Genomic DNA, 12,812 nt, shown 5'->3' on the forward strand with positions numbered 1-12,812 from the left:
ACCTTTATAGAACGTTAAATTTCTATCGGGGAAGTCATCTGAACAAATATTGGATGTTCATAAGTTAGCATAGTAATATAGCAAAAGTTAAATCTACCTTAAGTTTTGTGGTATTTAAGATACTGCAAGGAAGGAAAAACTGTGAAAGTATCTTTCCTTTAAATTTTATTGTCAAAACATTAGACTCCAGTGTTGCAGTAGTATTTCTGTAAAGGGCAGATTGAAAGGGCAGTGATTTAATTTTGATTTCTAATAGCTTTTCATTTAAACTGTTCACATTGCACTAACATTAGTTCAGGACCACTGTTTCAGTGTTTGGAGAAAACTGAGATAACTGGAGACCCAGAAGGGACACACAGGCTCTGTGGCATTCAGAAGTGTTTTTCTTCATTTTTTTCAACTTAATGTGTGTTCCTTTGTTAAATATTTTTTTGTGGAGGGATCTGATTTTTTTGCTGATAAGCTGTATCACTGAATATTACAAGTCTAAACACAGCGTCAAGTTTCCTGTGTTCTTTATGAGATATGGAAGGCTTGGGCAGCAAACCTGTAGAACTTCAGGTTGTGGTTTCCCACTTTAATCCTGCACAGACACATTCCTGTGCTGTTATAGTACTGTCAAAGCACTTTGCCTCTTGCAGTCGGGTCTGTCGCTGTCACTTGTGTAGGACTGTTGCAGTGTCACTGTCAGCCCACTGCTACACAGGAGCATGGGCTGACTTGTCAAGGTGCAGAGAGATCTGGGCAAACTTTCTGGTGTTGAGAGGGGAGAAAAAGTGCTTATTTAAGACTACAATGTTACATTTATGGAATAGGAACAAAGATTGTGTAGTCTGTAGTGCATTTTCCCCCCCAGACAAACAGAACCCCTTCAAGATTGCTGTGGGATGTCAGATCAGTTGATGAAGGATGTGTGACGAGTGAAAGGGAAGTATGAGTGTTTTCCCAGTGTTACTTCTGGAGACCCCTTGTGCACTGTTGGGAAATTAAGATGTTCATCCTGTGTCGTGAGATTCTGTCTTTTATTAATACCATTTAAAAAATAAATAAAATCCTTTTCCTTCAAGTACGTGAAAGTTGTTCAGACCAGAAGGCTGGACACTCCCTCTTCTGGTGTGCTAACTGAAGCTCCAGTTAGGAAATGGGGGATTGTTTTTAAGTGGAGAAGTACTGTGGAACTCCTGCTGGGGTTTTTTTGTTGTTGTTGTTTTTTAAACTTGAAACACTTAAGTGTATGGACATGCTTGTGACTTCAAGAGCTGTGCAATAATACTCCAGGTAGGTTGCATTTCATAATATGTGTTTCCAGTCACTTGAAACAAGTACTCTAATGTCTGTTGACTGAACTAATAATAGTATTCCAACAACTGAATTCCAGTCTAGAGCTTGAGTCAGAATATTTCTTATAATAAGAACCAATTGCAAAGCTAGTAATGAATTTGTTAGATTTAGATGCTTTTAAAGAGTGACCCTCAATTATGAGGCATTGTGTAGTGTTTTTAATTACCAGTAACTTGCAAAACATTCTTGTAAGTTCTTGATGTCTACCTGTAGACCTCCAAAATCTAAAAATCTCTCCTGTAAATAGTATGTAGTCCAGGAGGAAGTTTAAGTCTCCAATTTGTGCTTACTTGTCAGATACCTGGTATGGCCTCATCGTCAACACCTAAATATAATTCAAACTCCTTGGAGAGTTCAGGTAAAAGGGTGAGTGTAACTTTCTTCATATTTTTATTTTTTTTACATCAGAGTTCTGAGAGATCGTTGTCTTGCATATTTGGTTAGAAAAATGAGTATTTATATGAACTCTTGAATGTATCTACTTATTTTTATTGCTAAAATTCTAATGCAGTTAACTGAGTTGATTTAAATATCTTTTGGAACGGATGGGTGAAGTATTTGCTGTCACAGCTAATGAGAGCCTCCTTCAAATCAGTTCTAATGTACTTTTATCCTTGAAACTTTTTGGCTCTTTTTGCCCCAGAAAGATTCTGTATTGCAATTGCAAAGTTAAACCTTGTTATGTTTGTTTGGCTCAGTTTTAAAATGTTCATCTGCAGTGAAAAATACATTAAGACAATCTAAATGTCATCCCCCTCTGCTTTTTGATGCTGTGCAGCTGAAGAAAATGTAACCTGGGTGCAAGAAAACAGAACCTACTGAACGTGGGAAAGTCACAAAAGAGTAGATTGTGTGTGATAGTTGTGAGTACATTGCTTTAGTAATTTCAGTTGATTTGGTCTTCCAAGTCCGGTCTACTTGGAAAATTAAATGCACAAAATCTGCAGAGAACTTACAGTATAGAAATTTAATTCCAATTTAATGCAAATATAATTGACTGTTCTTTTAGGAGAAAGACTAAAACATGCTTATGTTTCAGATCCGTTCAACCTTTAAATGTTTAATAGCTGCAGTTTAAGATAGTGGTATGTTCCTGTTTTGGTTCAGTCTGTCAGTTCCTACTGTGGCAAAACCTGTTCTTTCCCATGCAGGAATTACTTTTAAGGGGTTTTTTTAATCTGAAACCTGAAGAAATTGTAAATAAAATATGGTGTGCTGTTGTGCTTCTCTTCTCTAGACTCTAAAAGATGGAACTAACTGGGAACAAAATGAAGAAATACCTCGTCTACCAGGAGAGACCAGAGTTACAGGTATAAGCTCTAGAGCTGCCTGATGCCGTGTGTTCAGCACTGGCAAATACATGTATCTTACTGGATTGTTTTGTAGTTTGGCCTGATTTGGGCTGGGGGCCAAAGTAAGTCATGCTGAAATGTCCTGAATTTTTCCAAGTAATTGTGAGAGGGACTTTTTATCACATATCACAAATGACTTTTTCAGCCTTTAACATCTTGATTTCCACCCATAGCAGATCCTCTGATAGAAGGAAATTGCAAGCCAAGTTGTGTCATAACTGTGTTTACAGACTGAGTCGTGCATGTCTAGTGATGAGAGCTCCTCCAAGCTTTCCAAAGTCAGAATTCCACATGCCACCCACCATGTACTGATACCTTGTACAGTAGTGTGGAACCTGAGCCCAAACTGTGACTTCCCTAAGTATTGTCTTGTGCGTCCTTGACACTATAGGACAGGAACAGGGCTACTCTGCCCTTGGTGGCCTTTACATACAGTGATGTTGTAGCATAAGGGAGATTAAAGTATTTTGTTCAGTTTTCTTACTTGATGGAGGATCTTCCTGAATTGGACTTTTTGTTGAGGTCTGTCTTTTTTTTGTGGAGCTTCTCCTCCCCCCGCTGAGGATTTGTTAGGTAGGTTTGTAAACAAGATTGGCTGAGGTGAAAGCAAAGTGGTGATTCAGAGGAAGCAGTTTTGTTTTTAATGAGGAAGGCATGAGGGAGAGGGTGTGGGACTAAGATGGATGTATGATATGATCCTTATAAAAACTGTCTGTGCTTCAGGGCATGACACTGGAAGGAGGGTGCTTGTTGTGGAAGACAGATAAGTAGCTTGGGCTAAAGAAATGAGTGGATTTGATTCCTCAAATTGAAACGTAATGTTTCTCTTCAGCATGCTGAATTCCCTAAACACCTCACAATTTGAACTACTACTTCAAAGCAGAATTGTTTACAGAAAGATGTAATGGCATCAACAGTGTATTTCTTCTGGGATAGTGAATAGAGTGGTACAGTAATAGCAGGACTCACTGTTCTGTGTCCCACCCTCTCCCATGTACTGCTGAGAAAGAGAACACAGATGTAAGCAGGGAAGGCTACTGAAATCTGTGCACTTAATTTGGACAAGTTTACTATATGAGTCGTTCATATTTTTTTAATAATTCTAGTGGATAAAACTCAAATTTATTACTTTTTAAATTCATTCATCTCTGAGTGGCTCTTATGAGTACAGCTCTCTTTTTATTTTACTGCTACTTAACTGATGCTGTCTTTAGGTCTCATTTTGTCTTCTCACAATCTTTAAGAAGTGCTGCATTTCTTACAGACAAGGATGTTATTTATATGTGTCCATTTAATGGCCCGGTTAAAGGAAGAGTGTACATCACAAACTACAGACTGTACCTAAGAAGTGTGGAAAATGTGAGTAATATGCCACAATTACTTCCATGGGATGGGTTGGCTTGAAGTCCCTTCCGTTCACCCCCACTGCCTTTGATTTATTTTGTGGCCAGTTAATTTGTTTTAGTTTTGGCACACATACGCTTGTGGAATTGCATGGGAGGCTTTTTGCTTGAAATGGTCCATAATGTTTGTGGTAACCACATCTTAAATGTGTAATGGCTAAACAGTAATTGCCTTTGTGCCACTGAGAAATCTGTATAAAAACAGAAGTTCTTGAATGTTAAATGTGTTGTAAAAGGGTAATTTTTGCCTGGTAAAATTGGTTTAGTCACACTGAACTGATACCTTTATGTTTTGCCTGTTGGACCTTTCTTCATAGCTGTTCCCTATATAGGGCAATCAATAGAATATAACAGAAGGCATCTTTTAGGATGTTGCCACCTATTTTCTCTGTATCCTGTATTAGGCATGAAATATTTCTGTTGCATGTTAAATTGGATGGTGCTCAAGGCTGTAGGGTGACAGTACAGACTTCATAATATGTTGGGAGGGAAGACTCAGAGGCAGAAACATGCTTTTGCTTCCTGTATGAATTTCATATCTGCTTTCTATTCTGGAATGCATAAGAACATTTTGCTTGAGTCTTCTTTTCAGATTAATCTTTTCCTTACTCAAAACTTCTTTCCTTGCAGGATCCAGTTGTGGTATTGAACGTTCCATTGGGCGTAATTTCAAGGATTGAAAAAATGGGAGGAGCTTCCAGCAGGGGAGAAAACTCTTATGGATTAGATATAACCTGTAAAGTAAGACTTTCCAGTAATTAAATAGGAAACGAAATCTAGAGGTTCCTTTTCTAATTGCCTACCTATTTATAGGAAGGAAAAAGTACATGTTCCTTACAGCTGAATTTAAAAAGAGCTTTTTGGAACTGGACAGGGAAATACCTTTTGTATAAAGGGCTGTGTAACTGTCCTCTCTGCATGCAAGGAGGTTTGGTCTTGCTTTTTGAACCACTAATTGACAAGAGCTTTTGCACACTAGTCTTGCTTTAGGACACTGTTCCTGCATTGCTTCATTATTTCCTTTGTTCTAGGAATTTTTAAAATAATTCTGTTATCTCTGAAAAACACCTCAAATAGGGCCTTTGTAAGCTGTAAAGCCAGCGAGAAGTTTGTGTAACAACCATTTCTATTTTGTTAGTTTCACAAAAAATTGTTGCCATAAAAAAATATGGTCATAGGGGAGTTCCCAGTGGTTAATTCAGGGTCCTTTATTGGACTCATTAATCGAGTGTGTTTGCACATTTGATTCTTAGCAGTTAATGTGCAGAGAGCTTATTTTTGACACTAGTGGTGACAAAATAACCAGAGATGTATTCTACACAGAATATTGACAAATTTTCATTTTGAAAACATAGCATAATTCCCATCCTACAAACATTCAATAGCTTGGGAGGCTTTTTAATGAATCAGATACGGCCCTTTCTGATGGCTTCATGCCCAAGTGGCGTTTGCACCACACAGAGTGTGGTACTGCTTTATTTGTACAGTTCTTAAACTCTATTCTGTTTTATGGGATAAGAAATAAAACTGAACGTTCACAAGGGTTTGAGGTGTGTTGCAAGCAGATTCTAAATCATGTTTAGTGTATAATATAGCATTTGTACAGAGAGAAGCATCTTTCTGCTTTGGTTCACCTAAAAGATAATGGCTTTGTTTTAGGATATGAGGAATTTACGGTTTGCATTAAAACAAGAAGGGCACAGCAGAAGAGATATATTCGAAGTCCTCACAAAATATGCTTTTCCCCAGTCTCATAACTTGGTAAGTTACATCATTTATACTACTGAGTTGTCTCTTAATGCAGAGTTCTTGCCAATTAACTTTAACTGTTTGACCTACTAATGGCTACATTACAGCTGCTTAAAAAGAATAACCATAGAATCTGCTGTCAGCATAAACTAAAAAAAATTAATGCTTCCATTTTGTATATTTACAACAGTTCTATCTATATATTTTGTAAAATTATGGATGCTATATGCTGTACTTCAGGTAAACTGCTGAGCACCTCTGCTCCACACAGATTTCATTGCTTAGAAACTGCAAGTTATCCTCTCTAATTAGGGAATATAATAGTACATGCCTTACTTTATTTCTTGAAAATGTTAAACTATCAGACAATCTCCAAAGCAATGATAAATGTGGATCACCAAGAGTTTTACTTCAGGACAAAAAGACATGGTAAGACAACACTTGTTTTATTGAAGAAATTTATGAAAAATATAACAGGCAGCTAATCCAGTAATGAATTTACACAGATTTATTTTAGGTTAAAAGAGCTATGGAAGTCTTATGGAAGGAATTGAGTGACAATAATGCAAGCTAACCATTATCTTCTATTTCTTTGACAAAATCTGTGTATTGTACTTGGTGTGAATAATTTGGCATCTCTTTAGTAAATGCTGTATTTTGTCCTTTGTAATACTTAGTTTACACTTTATTGGTGTACCTTTATTTAGGATAGTTGTATAAGAGCTCCATTCACAAAATATTGGAGGGTTCTGCTCTGAATTTTTAAGAACTGTGTTCTGAGAATTGTTTGAGTATATGAGGCTGCAGCAAGAATCTTATTTCCTTTTACGAAGATACATGTGAGTCAATGGGCTAGACCCTGTAAACATTTAATTCTTTAAAACTTCTTTGCAGAAATTTTGTGTTCTGTGTGCAAACTGTGAAATGAAAGCATGAGGAAAAATAAATGCTTTTGCTTAGCATATTTTGTAGTGTTGACTAATAGGTCTTTAGAATTTAAACAGATTTCTATATTTGTGTAGTGTGAGCAGTTCTGGTCACAAAGAAGATGAAGTGATTATATCTCTCAACTCTATTGGCATTTTACGTATCTTGCAGTGGAGAATGATTGAATGCATGACAGGATATATGGACTTAGAAAGTATGATGGAAAAGAGGAAGCTATATGTAGAAATATCATTAGGTCCTGGCTTCTGTTTCAAGTAGGACTGTAGATTAGGTTATCCAAGCCAGTTCTGGAATATTTCCTGTGAGGTAGATTCTGTCATGTCTCTGGGCAGTCTCATCCACATGCTCATGGTGAAGAATTTTTTTTCCTTACATTGAGGAGTTGTTGACTTGCATGTGGTGAAAATGGATAAATCAAGTTGTAACTGACTTAGGACTGAGTGCCTTGTGGAATTATTTTTTTAATGGTGTCCAATCCAACTCTAGGGCTTGAATAATATGTTGATGAAATGTGGACTTGTATTAGGTTTTGTCACCCAAAACGACCCGATGATCATCTCTAGTGATGGCAGTGACTAATATGGGGAGTAGTTCACTTCCTGCTTTATTTGCTGGACCTTTTGAACCAAGTAAAACTCATCCTTATATTGCCTGCATGAGTGTAACTTGCCAGTAAAAGTTGCACTCAATAACAAAAGTCTTGGTCGAGGCAGTAGCAATTTTGCCTTTGGATTCAGTAAGACACCGAAGTTGGGAAGATAGTGACAGTGTGGAGCATGGCTGTACTTTGTCTCAGCTATGTCTGAAGCAGGGTATACCCATTAGAAATTATGATTACTTTGGAGTGAAATAAAGTGTTCCTGTGTGACATCTGAAGTTGCACCTGTGTTTATTTTCTAATGGCACAGTGTGGATGAGCCCTTAACTTTACCAGGAGGTAAGCAAGGGTGTGATTCTTTTGGCATTCATTCACTCTGTTTTGACAAGCAGTTTAAATTGATCCTGCCAAAAGTGGGCATTTCTGCCTGTTTTTTCATCCCTGCTGTGGTTTTTCTTGCATGAATTTGAGGCTACATGATAAGCCAGACAGGGAACTGAAAGGAACTAAAGTTAAACAAAAAGATAAAAATAAAAGCTTTACACTAAGTTGTTTCCTGTCTTATTAGACCAATGTGAGAGTGGGGTCAGGGCATCTATGGGTGGATGTGAATGAAGAGAAATGATGGCACTGCCCTTCTCAGTGGCTGGTTTAGAACAAGGTTTCACTGTCTGAATGTGGCAGTGTATCTGAATGGGCTGTGCAGTGCCTGCCTTTCCCTTTGGGTGTACTCTAACACTCTGGCCACGTAGCCAGCTCAGTCAGGGAGATGTTCTGTAAAGAATGTGCTGTGACTCCACATGATAGCTGGATGAAGATGGTGGCCCTCTGCTACTCAAATGCTGAGCTCTTGCTTTTCTCTGGTCTCCTTCTCTCTGCTTTCCAGCCATGTGGTTCATTATTCCTCTAATACCAAACCAGTATTTGTATAATCACTAAGTAAGCCAATGTAGCTCAGTTATCCAGCACAAAATATTCTGTATTCTGGTTAGTCTTGTGCCACTTTTAATAAGTTGAGGAGACCTGTTGTGAAATCATTATGCATTGGAAACAGTGCAAGAGAGGGCATGTGAGTGGAACAGGGAGCAGGGAGGAGAGAAAAGAGGGGATTGTTCTGTTTTTAGTAATGTTAAATGTTAGTTTTGCTCAGACCCCCTTGTGGAACTGCATCCTTGATCTTCAGCTTTTTCAGCAGCACTGATGGTTGTACAGCAAAGGTCTAAAGCTTTATTGTCCTGATTTTTATCTGTATTTTTATATTTTATGTCAGATTTCTGTGTGATTGATCTTCAGCTGTAGTGGAACCATATCCTTAGAGCTGATCCTAAACAGGAACTTGCAGAGATGCCTCTGTTTTCTTCACACTGTACCATTCTCAGACAAATGGATGGTAAATACAGGCCAAAAGATGGAGTGGAGTGTACTTACTGTTTTCAGGATTGGTCTCCATCACCATCCCAACAGCACTGTTTGAGAGCCTGTGATAAATCACAAGTCTGTTCACAACTGTTCCTCAGTGCCTCAGCATTGTCCTTTGTGCTTACTTCCAGCAGCTAATTCTTGTTTGTTTCCAGTTTGAGTACAGGTTGGGTTCAGGTCAAATTGAATCAGTAACATCAAGTAAAATCTGATAGCTCATCTGACTGACAGCTTAGTTGGTAGGGAACAAACAGCTGCTGTTCCTAATCCTCTGTTGCATTTACAAACTTGAACTAATTGAAAGAAAACTGTTGCTGAAAGTGTTTTTAAAAAAGTTTGAAAAAAATAAAACCAAAATAGCCAAACCTCCTGGTGCACCACAAAAGATGAGATATATTTAATCTCTGTAGTTCAGTTTCTGCATAGCAGCTGCTTCACTTCCTGAGCTTATCTTGAAACTACACATCATCATTTTTATAAGATTATTTGCCACCATAATATCTGCATGCTGTGTGTTTATTTCTAAGCGTGATAGCTCTGTGGGAATGCCAGTTTTGATGAGACACTGGTAGTCATGCTGTCTGACTCGGACCTCAAATGATCAAAAGTTAGTTACATAAACACTGCAATGCCTGATCTGAGTTTTTAGATGAACAGGTAAGATGTATCTGGCTGAGTTGTAGTAATGGCATATTAAAGGCGAGGATAATGATACCTTTATTTTTAAATACACACAAAGATTGGCCAAATATTTAATAAATTGTGTATACGTTGTATATTCATTTACAAGTATTTATCTACTGTGATTCCATAAAGAGTAAACATTTAACTACTGTATTTATACTGATATTTATATATTTATATAATATTTATACTGGTAAATAGACTGCTTGCCAAACTGTACCGTCAGACTGCAGCTGCTTTCTCCTTTATCTCACAGAACTATGTTGTATTGTGAGCAACCAGTGTATCACAAATTATTTTTGTGTACAAAATGATAAGGATAAATTGAATGTTGAAGACAAGTACTTTGTCTGTAGGAGACCTGAAAAAGAGACTGCACGTGTTGAAATTGTGGGTTAGCACCTGCAAGGAAGTAAACAATTATTTGTACAGTGGAGCATAAAAAGTAGTTTACCAAAAATGTTACAAGATTTAAAGGCTTTTTTTTGAAGTGAAGTAGTAGTCTTCTGCTTCAAGTGAAGCAGTAGTTGTTTGCTTTTGACTGTGGATCTGCAATGAAATCCCTACCTTCCTTCTGTGCAGAGGCTTTAATTTGCTTTTGCAATGATGAGATGTATGATGAGTCTTGCTTGTTTTTGCCAACTGCAGGTATTGAAAAGTCACAGGCCTTGCACCCTGTAAGTGTTCTGAGTGCTGATTTACTATCTTTTTTTTTTTTATTATTTCTTACCTCTTTAACTCTTTCCTTGATTTCTTCTTTGTTTCCCATGGCAAAAGAATTTGAAACTGATTTATAATTAGTTGATGGGCTAATTGGAATTGATGGACTGGCATCAGACATGTAGCATTAATCTCCATCAAACTTAGAATAGATGTGGTCAGTACATTGGAAGTGACTGAAAGCTATCCTGCTTTGAACCCAAGATGTGAGATAAAATTAATGTAGAGTTGGCTCAGGTACACCTGTACAAACAACAGTTCTGCTTTATGATTATATGTTCTTGATTTAGAAAAACCTGTTCATGATCTAAAAAAAACCGCACTGAAACACTTTTATTTTACTGCAGTATTGTTCTGAACCTGAATATCTTTTGTGTGTAGTGTTTTTTGGTTTTTTTTTTGTTTAATTTACAATAATTTTTGTAAATCAAATCTGGACACGTCTGATGAAGCTGCAGTTGACTTAATTCCTTGGAAAACAGACTTGGTGCAGTAGGAGCTGTGGAGAACAGCTTTTAGTTGGAGAGGCAGGATTAACAGTGAGAGAAGGAATGGAACTTTGTGTGTGGAGGGAAGAAAGAAATGAGTGGAGGTCAGGGTGGAGACTCAGAGTACCTAAAGTATTGTTTAAGGAGAAGGAGGTTTTAGCAAAGATGTACCATAGCTGTGAAGGGAAGGGAAGATCTGTGAAGAAGGTGCAGAACTGGCCAACTTTTTTTTTTTTCTGGTATTTGAAAGGCTTACCTGTGTGAATAATGATGCTCTGAGAGAGGCTGGCAAGGCTTTTCTGCTTTGTGGGGACGTGTGATTCTGATAGCTCGTCATGTAGTTCCTTTCTCTGACCTTCCTCTGCCCTCCACACTCTGAAGGATATAAATACACACCCAGCTGGTCTGTTCTAAATGCCTGTGGGCAGTGAAGTGACCTCCCTGCTCTCATCCCTACACGAGAGCTATGTGTGTATGAGGGGCTCTTATGTGAAGGAACCTGTATCCACAAAAAGCTAAGCCATGTAATTTGACTAAGATGGCACCTCTCAAATCTTACATCAAGTGATAAGAGAACCTATGCATATTATATTGTCAATGGCATAAGTTTTTCTTCCTGTAATTTCTTTCTGTCCCATTTGCCTGCTGTGCTGTAGAATTGCCTTCAGACTGTGTGCCCTGTGAGGTAAAAGCTTCAGCAGAGTTAAGTTAATCAAGACATACACCTACAAGCATACTGCATTTAATCCATAATCTTGGGTTATTTAGGACAAAAGTGGAAATATGTGGGTCATTAGTGCAGATGTGAAACTTGCCTGAACTATAACAAACCGTTCTGGGATCTAAATATGTATTTACCACCTTGACTTCTTTGCTATAATGGGGTTTGTCAGTTTGGTGCATTAGAATAAGAAAATATCCCATTCAACGAAAAGCATCATTCAATAGAAATTACTTAATATTGCTCATTATCACATTTTGTTTCTAAAAGATAAAAGTGATGTCCAAATACATGCTAAAATGGCTTGTACTGACACAGCTCATAAAATACAATTGAATCGAAGCATAGATCTTATGTTTGCTAAAGTGCATGATTCTTGGTATTAAAATGGTTATAAATATGGCTCGCTTGTTACACTCAAGTTAAACTGTAGTTTGAAATTAAATAGAAATATATGAATTGAGTATAAACGTATGCAGAGTATCTGAATGCTCACATAAAAATCCCAGTCCAGATTTTGCTCCATACACCTTTGCATTCGTTGTAGTGTTCTGTGAGTCATTAGATTTCAGAGTTTTGCTGGTTCATCCATTCTACTAGTGAATTTTTTTTATTGAGCAATATAAGAAGAATTTGCACTACCCAGAATGTCAACAGAATTGATGAAGCATAATTGTCCACCTAAATAGTTGTGGTCTGTGTGAGTGAAATCTTTTGTAGCAGATGTGGTAAAGCTGCTGTAGCCAAGCATTTTGAATGAATCATGCTGTACACAGCAGGACATTGTTCTTTCAGAAAAGATTCAATCCTTCCCCTCCTCATGCATAGTAAATTTAACCCTGGTTTTTAAAAGGTGGAAACAAAATACAGTTTTCCACTTGATTTATTGTGAATATTTTTGTGGGTGACGAGCAGTGTAGCTGCCATTTGTTTTTATTTTGGAGCAACAACATTTTTTATTTTTGTCAGTAAAGAACTGTTCTGCATAACAGCTATCACGGTGCCCTGTAATAAACTCATGTGTTTTACTTGATTTATCATGGCTTTAGCTGGGTAATTTTTAAGTTCTCATGAGGAAACTTGCAGTAAGTAGGAACTTAAATAACTTATTCCTGCCTTTAAAACATTTTTTAAGTGATCTGTTAGGATTCCAGTGTTTCTATTTCCTACTGTTATAAGTTTCTCCTTTGTCTCTGGTTCCCTAGTGAATTCTTAGCATAGTTGCTCTTTGGGATCTAGCAAATTCCTTTGGGAGGAGGGGATGGCTCTTGTGTGTAGCTGTTTATTAATAGTTAAGCAAATCAGTTGGATCTATGGCTTCAGATAGTGATATTCTTGTTTTGCTGTATTCCTACTTTGCAGTTAAAATAACCATTTTCAGTTTTGCTG

The 12,812-nt window shown here is 37.4% G+C and overlaps 1 protein-coding gene across 16 annotated transcripts in view; it reads left to right on the forward strand.

The window, feature by feature from the left end:
* Positions 1–12,812, forward strand: part of MTM1 (myotubularin 1) — a 39,469-nt gene that overhangs the window by 8,456 nt on the left and 18,201 nt on the right. For all 16 annotated transcript variants that reach the window (XM_051787235.1, XM_051787230.1, XM_051787210.1 and 13 more), the window contains 5 exons: positions 1,639–1,707; positions 2,579–2,651; positions 3,958–4,052; positions 4,727–4,837; positions 5,756–5,857. In XM_051787235.1, the coding sequence (XP_051643195.1) occupies positions 1,648–1,707; positions 2,579–2,651; positions 3,958–4,052; positions 4,727–4,837; positions 5,756–5,857 (441 nt within the window). In that variant the 5' untranslated portion in view covers positions 1,639–1,647. The remainder of the gene's footprint in view (positions 1–1,638; positions 1,708–2,578; positions 2,652–3,957; positions 4,053–4,726; positions 4,838–5,755; positions 5,858–12,812) is intronic.

This window comes from Manacus candei, unplaced genomic scaffold (assembly GCF_025592945.1).
Source record: "Manacus candei isolate 608988 ecotype Guabito, Panama unplaced genomic scaffold, ASM2559294v1 h1tg000003l, whole genome shotgun sequence".
NCBI classification, from domain to species: Eukaryota; Metazoa; Chordata; class Aves; order Passeriformes; family Pipridae; genus Manacus; species Manacus candei.